The 14,321-nt window shown below is 35.6% G+C and overlaps 1 protein-coding gene across 1 annotated transcript; it reads right to left on the bottom strand.

The window, feature by feature from the left end:
- Window positions 1-36: 36 nt before the first annotated feature.
- slc30a2 (solute carrier family 30 member 2) lies at window positions 37-14,051 on the bottom strand. Its single transcript, XM_028039627.1, has 8 exons — window positions 13,640-14,051; window positions 7,608-7,819; window positions 6,253-6,399; window positions 5,355-5,508; window positions 4,455-4,674; window positions 4,062-4,167; window positions 3,204-3,338; window positions 37-2,371 (listed from the first exon to the last, which is right to left on the bottom strand). Exons 1-8 carry the CDS (start codon window positions 13,720-13,722, stop codon window positions 2,226-2,228), a joined length of 1,203 nt encoding a protein of 400 aa, XP_027895428.1. The 5' UTR covers window positions 13,723-14,051; the 3' UTR covers window positions 37-2,225.
- Window positions 14,052-14,321: the final 270 nt, after the last annotated feature.

The following is a 14,321-nucleotide window of genomic DNA, read 5'->3' as shown; positions in this document are numbered from 1 at the left end:
CAAATCTTTGTCTTTTTAAAGTCAGAAATTTTCTTATTTTTTTCTAACAAATTTCTGAGTTTAGTCATAACCTTTTGGAGTTTTTTGACAGAATCCATTCTTTTTTGATTCTTCTTCAGTTTTCCCTCCTTTCCTTTTATACTTCAATGAACTCCAGAGTATTAGTAAATATCAGGCTTTTAAACTTTTCATTGCTGTAACTTAATTAATTGTCAAATTTGAACCAAATAGATTACAAATTGCCACTAAAATAACCTAAATTAGCTTATAATCTCTCCTGAACTGTTATATTTTAGATGTTAAGAAGTACTAGAGATCAAATTTCTTAAAATATTAGGCTAAAAAGACATTTAGGAACTTAGAGAGGGATTTAGAGAAGGGATCATCACTTCTCTAAATAATGGATAGTTTATATAAAAATCTTTATATTAAATTTTTTTACACACATTCTGTGATGATTGCCCAAAAAACTATGCTCTTAGCAAAAACTGGGGACCAAGGACTGGTTCTATGGTTACAGCTGTGCATATATGCAAAGTTTCCTCAAATAGATAGTATTCACAGTGATTGATCTCAGGAAGGTATCTTTATTTATATGGTACCAACCACATGTAAGCAATAAGCAGATTTAAGCTTTTCTTCCTCATTAACAGAAACTTTGGATGCATTTTTGGTCACTGCCATTTCAATGCCAAATGTAAATAAACATTTATGAGTTTTGAAATTGATTTTTGACTTTGCAAATTTTGTCCAATCTGCAGCAGAAAGCAGGCAAAACCAGACATGATGACATTATTGTTTGTAGATGACTCTTGGTGTTCAAACATCAAATTCAAATTAATTCAGAGTAAATCTGTCATCAGATGCTCAATGCGATGAATAACGTTTTAGGTTCATCTTCTGGTTACGAGTTTATTTTGCCAATAACTTTTCTATTTCTAATTATTTCTTTACTCTACTTTGCTCTCTATTAAAAAAATAACCTTTGGAATCAGCACTTCGTATGGCTTCTGTTGGAACTACGTACGTAGATAATAAAATATCAGTACAAACCGTCTAAAGATATTTTTCACTGTGTTCTCCAAAATTTGAGAGCAGGTTTTACTAATGAACAAGCAGATCTCCTGGGTTTTATTTTTCTGGAACAATAAAAGCTTATTACAATGATTCAAAGCAAAGGAAAAAAGTACTAATGTCATATCAAAGTCTGGAAATTAGTGGTACCTCCAATCCAACAATCTATGGTGTATAAATATCATCAGGCAGTGATTTCCATTGACGAGAACATTGTGTCTGCAGAGTTGGCAGTGGAAAAGTGACAATCATAAGAACTACATACATTTGTATATATTTGATAAAATACATTCTGTTTCTCACACTAACAGGTTGTTTTTTGTAGATTTATGCAATAAAAGCTGTCGATTCTTTACTTTAAATCGATGCATACAGCTCAGCTAGTTAAAATTATTCACTGTTTTCTTTCTACTAATTCTTTTTTCTTGTGGGATATTTTGAGCAAGCATGCTTTCTATGCTTTATTATTAGTGTTTTGCAGTGGTGGGCACACTTATGCTAATTAACGAAAGCACTAATAATAGTTTTTTTGTTTAGCTCTTTAGCATTTTTGCTAACTTTGAAAATATTTAGCACACTTAGTTTCTGCTAAATAAATTTTTTGGGAATAAATTCTAAAGCACTAATTTTTTGTAAACTTTCAGTTGAATAATTGACACATGTGTTGAAGTTTTAGGTTAGTTTAGTTAGTGAGTGAAGACTGTTTACGCAGCAGTTAAGTTTAGCGCTTTCTCATTAGCTTCTGCTAAACAATGTTTTGGTAGCATTTTTGCTTTAGGGTTAGCGTATTTTTAGTTAGCTGCGCCCACCACTGTTGTTTTTTAATGAGGTGAAAAGCAAATGCATCACATCTTTTGTGAAGCTATAAGCTTTAGCACTGCCCTTCAACGTTAGCATGGAGCCCCATCACCATGATCTGCATGCTTTTACAAACACATGGATGAGTTTGATGTCCAATTTCTTGTAACTTTCTGTTCAACACATTGATCTGCCAAAAAAAAAAGCCGGTTCAATTCCTTCACCAGGAAGCTGCATGATGAATGTGGCACAACTGTCAGCAGTGAAGCCCGACCTGTGGAAAATGTTGTGAGCGTGTCTTTGAGTCGTTCCGAGTCCGTTTGGGTTCCTTCCAGTTGATTCGAGTCTGGATGTCAGTCCCTGGGGTCCTGGCACTGGGAGCAGTGGCTCATCTCTTCAGAGTGAAGCTCTACCTGGACGGTGATGTTCTGGAAACCAAACTTGTTGGAGAGCAGCTCTGTGGCCTCCTGAAGCACCGACTGAGTGTCGGCGACTTCCTCTGATGGAGAAACGGAAACAGTGAGAATATTTTACTTGTGTCTCTGACAGTGTATTAGGGACATTGTAGATAGAAATAATGTCCTATTTGTCAATAATTCATCTCAGGAATTTTCTAGAAAAAGCAAAGAAATTTCTGAGTTTCAAAAGTCAAAATGTTTTCATTTAATTACTTTTGAAAATTTCAAAAAATTCCAAAAGTCAAAACTTTCAGACTTTTGAAACTCCTTGTTTTTTCTAGAAAGTTTTCTGAAATTAATATAAGAATGTGAGTTTTCAGTGGAAATTGACTCCTCCCTTTTTAATTCCTATATGCAATTGCCCTAATATGCCATCGTAACAAAAAGTCCCATTAACCATCAAACAAGTGTGATTTTTTTTTGCAAATATTTCTAAATTATCCTCAAAATTAGTGATTTTTATTGCAAAAAATCACAAAAGAAATTCTGGAGGGACTGGTTAGTGTGAAAAGATACTGAATATTATTTCATTTTAAGGAATTATTTCTGAGATTAATCTCAAAGTTTCTGATTTTTTTTCTCACACATTTCCAGCTTTAGAAGCTCAGATATTTTCTTGTTTTGTCTAGACAATTTTTGAGATTAATATCAGAAATTTCTGATTGTTTTGACAGAAATCTATACCTTTTTGTCCATTTACGGTGGCTCTTGTACGCCGTTGTACATGTCTCGCAATGATGTGCATGTACTTTGTGTCAGAAGTGTGTTAAAAATAATACATGTTTTTGATTAGTCCCAATATTCCCAACCCTTTAAATTCGTATTTCTCTCCTTTTAGTTTCACTTTCATGTGTTTGTTCTGTGTTCTGCTACCTATTGCCAGATGAACAGAAACCAGCGACTGTCCCAGAGTCAGGGCCCACAGGTGTAAAGAGTGAACAGACTTCACAGCTTTCACAGTCAGCAGCATTTCCTTCACAGAGTTGAACTCGATTCCTTTAGGCGATCCTGAAAAACAGCAGACTCCTAATTACTGCGATTCCCTCACCGCATAGACCAGGCTACTGTTCACAGTCGGTGTACTGCAAGATTTGTTTTTTTTATTGTTGAATTGACTGCAGCACCATCAGCATGCTCTTGTTGAAGTATCAACTTTTAGATTATTTGTCTTAAGGTTTAGCGACGTGTGAAGACATTTTCAGTCTAACTGCTTCCTCAGGATCTGACCATCTGCTGAGGCTTTGTCCTACATTAACGTGCAGCTGCTTAATGCTGCTTCGCTTAGTTTCTTTAATATTGTTTTATAATGTCATTACTGAGGACGCAAACGCAGAAAAAAGATAGAATGCAATTAATTAAAATAGGTTTTAATTAATAGAACTCAGGAAGAGTCTACTGATAAATAACAGAAAGATAGACAGAAATCAAACTTAAAAGACTAGAATGACCAGAAATACAAACACAAGATTTTCTTAGTTGAGTAGAAAATGTTGTACATAAGTTGCCAAAGTTGAAAGATTGTCCAATTAATAAGTCTTTTAAAAAAATTGCTTTTCAGTTGCTTTTTCTGTTTTGTTAACCTTTTGCTTTGTCTTAATTTATCGCTTTTAGTGACATAAAAAAAAATACATCTTCGGATTTTTAAAGGCTAGAAAAATGTGACAGGTACTTAGTCAGACAGTCTAGTCTCCTAATTCAAAAGCGATTATGTCTCCTAACATGTTCCTCTACCTTCCATGAGTATCCTGAAGACATCCCTGAGGATGGTGAGGGTGGTGAAAAGGACGAAGATAGAGAACAGGAATGTACAGATGGGATCTGCAACTTTATATTCCGGCTGAGAGAACAAAAAGAAAAAGGAAAAACGCATCAGATGGCGTTTCCTGCTGACGTTAGATATTAACACGCTGAAGGCAAGAAAAGAAAAACAAATACTGCTCTGGAGATTTTCCATGCTGTTTTCTTGCCACATAACATCTAATTTGTTGCAATACTATACATCTTTTGCACAATATTAACTTTTAATGCATGAAACTTTAATTTAAATCCCAAGGAAATGTTTTAAAGAGCCGACAGGGTCAAACTGACGTTTCAGTCTCACCCTAACAAGAATCTACATCTGACCCGAAAGTAGATGACGGTCGCTGCCACCGTGACGCCGATGCTCTGCAGCAGGTCGCCAAGCACGTGGATGAACGCGGCACGGACGCTCGTGTTGCCATGGCTACCGAGGAGCGCGTGGGAGTGGCCATGACTGACGGGGCTCTGACCGTCCTCGTCGATCTGCTGATAACCTCTGCCATGAGGGTGGAGGGTGGTGGAGTGGTGAAGGATGTAGGCCATACTGCAGAAACACAGAAAAATCTGCTGTTAGTGAAATCATGTCTAATTCAGCTGCAATTCGGTTTATTTATTACTTTTGCAGTGAAGAGATGTGGTGGACAAAAGGCTATTTAGTTCCACAGTTGGGTTGTAACTAGTTACATTTACTTAATTGAATTTACTTTGGTAACTTTTTGGAGAAAAAAAACTTATTGGAGTATTATAGTTCTGTAGACATTATACTAAATAACCATCATGCTGATATATAGAAGTGGAATGTAATCCTCATTAACTATCCATCAAAATTTGAATATCTGTCTTGAAAAATGCATATTAGTGAAAGTTATAAACCATTTAAAATGCTCACCCTGAACAAGATCAAACCAACTGGATGGGTTTATTTTAAAAATACGGTGATCTTCCAAATTAAGTTAAAATATAATGAAAAGTAAGAAATGGTTTGGATTTTATGTTATTTTTATGAGAAAATTTGTTATATTAAAATGTCCTGAAGATAGTCTGTTTTGTTGAAATTGTATAAATTATTACTTAAACAAACAATAAATTAAACAAAAATGTACAAACTCAATTGCTTCCTATTAATCAATTAGCTGCAGACAGACAAAAAACTGAATTTTGTGACGTTTTAACAGTTTTTTAAAATATATTTGGCTTAAAGCTATTAAACAACCAAGTACTTACACAATATTTACAATGACGGCGAATCCAGAAGTGACCAGCATTACATGGCCCTCGATCTCATAGTCGTTGCGTACAATCCTTTCGATGGCTAAGTAGACGAGCACTCCTGTAACGATCCAGATGGACATGACGGAGATGAACGCTCCCAGGATTTCTGTGAGGAGAGCAGAACCGGGAACCGATCACTTCACTGCACAAAAACCCAAAACTTTACAGATCAGCAAGCGTCTGCCTCAGACGGAAAATCTGGAATATACTGTAAATTAATTTAAATGTGACCTGTTATGCTTCCTTCAACAGGAACTCAACACGTTTAAAATGGCTGCAAACAGATGCGCAATTATAAAACCGTACATCTTTGAAAAGCAGAAAAAGAGCCTCCTGCACAACCAACAAGAATGCAGCGAGTTATTTCTGGTTGGTAAGTCAACAACAAAACAATTGTCTTTTACAGCTTCCATTGTACAGCAAATTCAGGCACGAAACATGCCAGTGTTCTACATTGGTTGCTAGGTAACAGGCAGAGTTTTGCCTTGGTTGCCAGGTAACAGGCAGTTCCGGAAATGCCTCATTTTCCAGACACTAAAAATGTTAAGTAAAAGATGCCAAAAAGATGTTTTTAGAAGCGGTAGATACACAAATGGAAGCACAAAAATGTGCAAAATGTGAATTTTGCATATTTTGCAAAATGTATAAAGTAAGTCCTCTTTCAAAGTTCAAGAATATCAACTGTATTTATTTTTACATTAATATCTAAAGCAGCACTTAATCCTACGGTTGTATTTTTTGCTTCCACTCTTTATTCTTATTCTTATCACCTATTGTGTGTCAAAATCATCATCATCTCCATTTCCAATGAAATTATTTTTTTTTTAAAGCTATTAAAGATTATTCTGACCTGATCTGTGCCAGCCAAAGGTCATGGTTTTGGTGGGCGGTCTGGAGGAGATCCACAGGGAGAACAGGCTCACCATCATGCTCCCAAAGTCGGTGAGCAGGTGGGCTGCATCGGTCATGATGGCCAGGCTGTGAGCCAGGTAGCCTCCTGTTTGAAACAAACTCAGCCTGTAGATGCTTGACAGAATCCTGAGTAACAAACGAAACTTTAAACAACGGCTTCCTTTGGTGATTAAACATGCAGTTTAAGAGCTTCATAATTAGGATGTAGCCTCAGGTTTTACTCTTTTATTGCAAGTCATTTTGAATGTTTCAGCAGTCAGCAAAGGAATGTCAGCCAGTTTACACACTTAACAACAAAGTTAACTTTTTACAGTATTGCACATGCTATCACCTTTAAAATATGTATTTTTCTCATTTTGTCACACAATATGTGCATATTAATATGAACATTTAGTTCATATTAATAAAATGTGTGTCCTTACACAGAATCTAATGCACTGAACAGTTTGTGCACAAAATAAAGATGATCGGAAGCCGTTTCCTTTTGTAAATCAAACTTGTACTCCCAGATTTAAGTGGGACCTGGTGTGCAGAAAATTATGGCATGGATTTGATGCATCTGTAAAAGCATTTTGTATTTTATTTTACAGAGAAAATGCTATTTCCAGTCATATTCAAAGACACTTTATCCTGTTTGGTTACTAACACACAGCTGCTAACACACATAGAAACAAACAAAAACAGCCACAGCCAGCTGTAATTGAAACAACACCAGGCCAGATGGAGCAAAACCAGGAAACCAGTGAAGCTCAACCAATTACCTGTCTGTCAGGACAAGTTCTTTTTGTTAGATTACAAAGATCTAAACCAAGATTATGAAACAGCAAAGTGTTTCTGGACTCCAGAAGCTATTACTGCACTGGGTTTCCACTGGGAGGCTGTCAGGACCAATCCAGCTTTCAGGGAAAGAAGATTTTCGTCTGCTGTGTTTTTATTGGAGAAGAACCTCCACTATTTGTGAGCTAGTAAAGTCAAGCTAGTAAGTAAAGTCAGATTTTTTTTTTACTAAAAAGAAAACAAAATGAATTAAAGTAAACCTATTTCTATTTTTTGTATAAATATGTCTTAAAAACTAAATAAAATCTTAACATTTATATACGTGATTATTTGGACACCGAAATTATTTAATTTTCAACAAAAAGTGACTTCTCTAAAAATATGTATCATGTATTTAAATATACCTTAGCTTAAATTAAAAATTAAAAAGTTACACACCTAATTATTTAGGCATCAAAATTGCTACATTTTCATCAAAATCTTTCAATGTAGTTTCTGAAATTGTAAACTTTTTACCGATGACCTCTCCGATCATGAAGACGAGGCAGACTGCAGAAGCGATGTAGAGTTTCTTCTTGGCCAGCAGCTTGTCACCACTTTCCTCGCCAACCAGAGTTTTGGGTAAATGGCAGTGTGCACCGACGTGCCGCTTCAGCTCCGTAGCACCGGACATTCCTCCGTTTTTTAAAGGGAAGTCTTGGTAGTGCTCTTTGGAGTCTGCAAAGGAGCTAAAAGGATGCAGAAACAGAGTCAAAGCTGTTTGTCTATATGGTTTTGTTTTTAGAAAAGGTTTGGAAAACATCAGTTTATCACAGTGAACCTGTACCAACCTTTGTTATAATGTGTTTGTCCTGTAATGGCAGCAAATCTACAGTGTGTTAGGTGTCGACACCATTGATTTTCTTGAGTAAATGTTGCAGCAGACAGGAGTATCATTTAGAAGAGCTACAATGGATTTCAAACTGGAAACCCGACAGAATCTTCTGCAATCAATGTTTACTCAGATGAATGAATGGTGAATGTAATTCAGGGAGGAAACGGGTCAAATCGACTGATGTTGGCCTGGAATAATAGCAAACGCTCACAGAGTTTGTTTTTCTGAATAAAATTAGCACACACACTCAGGAAATTAATACCACCAAGCTGGGAATACATTTAAGACTGATTGAAAAAAATCTGCAGACAGAAAATCTAAGAGTTGCACCAAACATTCAAATGAATTCACATTTATTCCAGTTAGTTTATGTCTTAGAGCTTCTGCCAATTTTCTGAATGACACATTTTGAACAATTTGCAAGTTGCTCACGTACGGTCTGTGTGTCTGGTACGGCAGCAGCACATCCACGGACAAGAAGGCGCTTCAGAGGGTTGTTAGGGCAGCAGAGAGAACCATAGGCTGCCCCCTCCCCACTTTGGAACAGATTTACACTTCCAGGCTCCACGAGAAAGTTTTGGACATTTTAAATGACTCTTCACACCCTGGCCATGGTCTCTTCCAGCTGCTGCCATCAGACAAGACATACAGAGCAATAAAAACCAGGACAAATCGCCTAAAAAACAGTTTTTACCCGATGGCAATCATGGCACTAAATTCAAAGGCATAAGAACTTCTGCTCTTGACACCACTTTGTTAAAAATGTAAATTCTGTTGCGACACCTCCAGGCGCTGCAACCATCTTCTGATGTTATTTATTTCTCATTTTGTACTATTTATTTCTTTATCTTTGTATATTATGAATATACACATAACCTGCATCTTAACTCGAGTCGAGCAAATCTCAATCTGTAATCTGTTGATGACAATGACAAATAAATCTTATCTTATCTTCTCTTTTATGTTTCCTCATCTTGGTTTTGCTACTTTATATTATTAATTATACTGATTAAACTTTGTCAGATTTTACTATGTTGCAAAGTTTGTAAACAATATAAAAAAAATTTAAGCTTCTTTACAAACAAATATCTGAAAAGTGTGTCTTACGTGTCACCCTCTTTCATTGATACTTCTAAATAAAATCTAATGCAATCAACTGCATTCAGCTGAGATTAAAATCTGAATTATGAGAGAACAAGTCAAAATTTTGTAAAAAACAAAAGCAAGAATTCTGAGATTAATCTCTTCTGTATATATATATGTATATATATATATATCTTATCTATATATATATATATATATATATATATATATACACACTCCTCCATTGCACAGACACACAAACTCTGGTTGCTGGTCCTACCAGTGATGGAGGTGCAATGATGTCGCTAATGAGGTGGAAAAAAACTAATTTGGCCTGACTTGAGATAACCACACACACACTTTAATTCACACACTCCACGTTATCAGTGCAAGCTTTGCATGATTTCCCTTTATCACACACACACTCCTATCAGGGGATGTCCTGAATGAAAAGAACTAGTCAAGCAGAAAACAGATTCTGTTCAATAACACCCACGGGACAAGAAAACACACACTCCATAAACACACACTGAGCTCCACTTGATAGGATGTTGGATTTATTTAAATTATTTTTTACATATGGATGATTTTTCAAGCACATAGCACTCTGTTTTGCAAATTTGTTTTGAGGAAAATGTGATCTAATTAGCATGCTTATCTTCCTACAGAGTTATTGTTTTATTTAAAGAGACAGAATCTTTTGTGGTTATTTATACGCTTAGCAGATTCTGGTTTAAATTAATATTTTAATTTTACAACATGCTTCTTCTGACTGGAAGTAATGTTAATATTTTTGAGCAGTCCAACCAGAGTCCTGACTTTAAGTGAATAGAAAAGTATGACTTGTAGCTAAAGATTAGGGGAATGGCATGGAGGCCCTCCAACCTCCAAATTGTTGAACTACCAGAGGAAACTTAATTTAAGAAAGGTTTAATTGCTGTGGATAGTTTTTTCACATCAATAAATTAAATAACTTGAAAACAACTCTTTGTATTTGTTATGTAGACTATTTGTCTTTTGTTAAATTCTGCTTGATGATCTGATATATTCAGTCAAAAACAGAGGAGGGTAAATTCTTTTTTATTGAGCTGTATATAACTTTACATGTCTGCTGTTGTGTCGTTGCATAACTTGCACTTTGGTATTTTGCAGCTGCAGTGAGGCAGCACTGGCAAAGCCTGCAGGATTCTGCAGAGTGGTCAGAACCAGAACCAGAATTTACCAAGCATCACTTTTTTACAACCAAGAAGCAGAGTGGGAGAAGCCTGTTCGATATTCAATGGTTTTACGTCTTTTCAGAGGCACATTTAGGTAAACTGAAGTGTTTTAAGTGTCACATATTGTTAGTTTGTGTCTCAAATCATTTGGATATTAGATAAATAAACAGGAATCAAAAGATAAACAGTATATATGGTCAGCAATGGTCTTGTTCTATGGCCAAACAGTTTCACACTAAATACAAGTATCCAAAACTTTTTTTAAAACACAACAAGTTGAACATATAGTTGTAGCTTGACTCACAAGTTAATGACCTTTTGAATTAAGTCAAATTACAAATTTAAATTAGTTGACTTGAGTTGGGATTGGATTGCAATGAATAGATATTGCTAGAAAGTGGGCAGATCAATCCAAAATATTGATAATATTGATACCAAGCTGGTATCAGTATCAGATGGATGCTAAGATAAAAACTTTAGTTTGCATTTTGTTCATTTAGAAAATGGTAATTTAATAAGTTACAGGGTTTACTTAAATTACCAAAGAACCATGTGATTGTAAAGATTAAAAACATGAGAATCTCACAGAAAGAAGATTTAAAAAATGGAACATTGACATGTTTTTTTAGTTGCTGCTTTATTTTTAATTGATAGCTGAAAAGGATTTTCATAATAAACGTTCATTTAAACTATTTTGTATATAATTCATAAAGGATGTATTTAAAGTTTAAACAGCAGCTGTAATTAGGTATGAGAATCTTTCTGCTACTGATTGTAAATCTATGAATTCACATTTGATACTTGAAAGGTTGCATCTTAAGATGTGTTTTAGTTTCTAGGGTTGGTTTTGGGACCAGCCCCACCAAAGCTTTCAGAAGTTTTAACTTTGTGCATTTAAACCCGAGAAAAGAGAAAAAACTGTTAAGTTTTCCTTTGCTCCAGTCTGTGTTATTAACACTTCTCTAACCTTTCTCTGAAATGAAATGCATCTTGGAACCATTATTGGGTTTTGATAATCAGTTCTGCTCCAAAATGAACGCAAAGTCAAATAAAAGGCAAAACACAAACCAAAAAATACTTATTTAACAACACAAATGCTAACAACACAAATGCTAACAACACAGATGCTAACAACACAAATACTAACCCTGGTTTATTTTTGGTTGCTGGTTGTTAAAAACTGAACCTTCTGATAAACATTGGTTCTTTTACTTTGGTTTCTTTTACAGTTCATGTTAATGAATTAATTTACAAGGACAAATTAGAGTCTAAACAGCAACAACCTGCAATTCTCTTTAATTTCATATTCATAACAATTTCATATACAGAAGGCCCAGAAAATTTACAGATGGTGTTAATTAAAGCACATTTTTTCCTGTTAGACTTATTTACAGAAAAACACAAAGTTTTTCTGTCTTTCTTAAATAATTATAACGATAAACTACACATTTTTGGGTTTTGGACGACTAGTCAGACAAAGCAAGGGGTCAGGCCTAACTTATGCTAAATAAATTTCCAATTCTCGAAAAACTTATACTGTAACACATCTTGTATTAAGGAAAAAGTCAATATGTTTCTTTTTTCTTCAGTGGCAAAATAATGTCTGCCATTTTTTTCCAGTTTTTAAAGCTGGAAAAATGACTATTATGACCATTGGTTGATCTAAATGAACACTATCAAAAAGCAAAAGATTTTAGCAAAAAACAAGCCAGTTTGCAATATGTTTTCATAAATATAAGTGACTTATTGTAGAAAAAAAATTATCGATTTATTTATCTGAATCATTTTGAAAACAATTTGCAGAGGCTAAAATAGCATGTGCTAACTCATAATCTCAGCTGGTTTTGGCTCAAATATATAATTTTTATATTTAATCAGACCTAAATTTGATCCTCCCACCATAATAATATTTCTAATAAAACTCTGGCTTTTGGTTCAGTTGTGCCACCTTAAAGTTGTTAGTGCCCCTCTGGCCCTTTAAAAACTCTCTAGAAGCGCCCCTGATAAAAACCTTACAGCTTGTTCACGTCTCTGATTCCTGATAAGATTGTGGCCATAATATAAAAATGATGCAACGTTTCCACCTAAATATCATAATAGTTTTCTGTTCTGCAAACTGGGCCTTGATGTAAACACATTAACTCGATTAAAATTTTACTTTATAATTTTTGTCCTTATTTTCCAGGATTTTCTTAATATCATGAGCAGAATTCCGACTCAAATATTTTACGTTTGTTTCGAAATAGGACAGCTTAAACGCATTTCCACATCTAAAAAAATAAATAAATAAAACTATTGGTATTTAAGGATCACTACCAATTAAAGGCAAATATTTGACTTATTGAAGTATGTATTTTAGTCGCCCCATGAACCTTTTTCACCTAACTAAACAAAAACTACAAGCGATGACTCAGTAAAGGCGCATGCAAGCGCGCAGGAATGGCGCAAATGGTGCGTGAAATTCCAAAAGCGGCGCCATATGCTCAACTGTCCACCTCTCTGCACCTCTGCTTGATGTCGACAAACAAGAGTTGATTCCTCTTTTGGGGGCCTCAGTGCTTGCAGAAAAAAATGAAGGGTCTCCTTGTATTATTATTTTTTTTAGGGTAACACAGTTTGTTTTTGGGGAAATAAAAAAGTTAACCGCAACATGAAATAACTGAGCAGGATTTACTTCCAACAAAATAAAACATTTATTGATCAGATGATGGAAACGGGCTCAAGATGAGGCCTGTAAGGAAAAGTGATCGAAACTTGTATTTCCCATTCAAAGATAAACATATTTAAATTAAAATCTCCAGAATATTCTCCGGTTATGTTGAAAATTTTAGGCCCTATTTCATTTTGCGCAGAACAAATCTGACGCTTCTCATCTTCAAAGTCAACTCATTTAATTTCTCCCGCCTCTTTATTTCTTTGTGTCTTTACATCTTAAGCAAAGTGTGGGTTTGCTCCATGCAACCCCCTCCTGCAGTTCTGGCTGACATGCGGTCTGGACGTGCACGGATCCGCCGCATGCAGCGCGCGCCCTCTCTAGCGACAGATGATGAGTTTTTAGCACTGCTCAGTGAACTGGCCCCCCGGGGCCATTTGTCACAGGCTGTCCAGAAACAAGTCAAGCATGGAAATGAATTTGCTCATTCACATCAAACAGCCCGCGTCAGCCACGCTGAACATGCAGCACAGTAACAAACTGCGCACGTTACGCCCAGGCTGCGGGACATTTCCGAACCACGCGCGTGGATTTGGATGAAGTTTTTTTTTTTAAATGTCAAATAACTCTTTCACCATGTCTCACATTTTAAGCAAATATTTTTCAACAAAATGCGTGTAAAATTGGAAATTATTCTGTGGATATTCAGTTATTGTCTCACCTTTGTAATTTTAAGGAATACATCTTCGCGCTCTTCTCGTCTATCAGATGGGATTTCTCTGAATTAGTCGGAGTATTATCCATTTTTCTAAGTTCAGACTTATATTTTTTTTAATGTAAAAATATTTCTTCCTCCTCCTTAGACGAGAATCCGATTTCCCCTGATTTTCAGTCGACGCAGAAAGTCAGCCAACACCTCATATTCTGGGAATCTTCAAGTCTTCAGGACAAGTCCGTAAATTCCTTCATTGCAGCGCTGAAGCACAAGAGAAAACAAATTTTGTTTTGCTTTCTGTGAGTTTTTTTTTTCTCCTTTTAAAAGAAAAAAAAATCTTGCTGGACTTGTATCCTGTAGAAAAAAAAGCCGCAGCAGGACTGAGGAGTGAGGCTCAGCGCGCTGAAGCTGCAAGCTGCTGCTGTTCTGCAGAGCCTGACTGATCGCAGGACACCTGAAGTTAATGGGACAGGCGTCAGCAGGCGCGAGCGTCACTTCTCCACACTGTGATTGGACAAAAACACATCAAATCTACATTCAAAATAAATATTTAACAAATTGCTCAAGTGGCACAAATAACTCAAGAAAATCTGACTTACATTTATATCTATTGTTCCATCAAATGCATGTCATGCTGCATAAACTTAACCCTATTTTTTTTGTTTAACCCCGATTAAATCACCTTGTT

The sequence above is a fragment of the Xiphophorus couchianus genome, chromosome 15 (genome assembly GCF_001444195.1).
Source record: "Xiphophorus couchianus chromosome 15, X_couchianus-1.0, whole genome shotgun sequence".
Taxonomy (NCBI): domain Eukaryota; kingdom Metazoa; phylum Chordata; class Actinopteri; order Cyprinodontiformes; family Poeciliidae; genus Xiphophorus; species Xiphophorus couchianus.
This window is presented reverse-complemented; position numbering and strand designations above follow the sequence as displayed.

Coding starts and splice junctions, on each gene's coding strand:
- slc30a2 (XM_028039627.1), bottom strand. CDS start 13,722: ATGGATAATACTCCGACTAATTCAGAGAAATCCCATCTGATAGACGAG. Junction 6,400..7,607: donor CATGATCGGAGAGGTCATCG/GTAAAAAGTTTA, acceptor TGTTTCAAACAG/GAGGCTACCTGGCTCACAGC. Junction 3,339..4,061: donor CTTCAGGATACTCATGGAAG/GTAGAGGAACAT, acceptor GCTGTTTTTCAG/GATCGCCTAAAGGAATCGAG.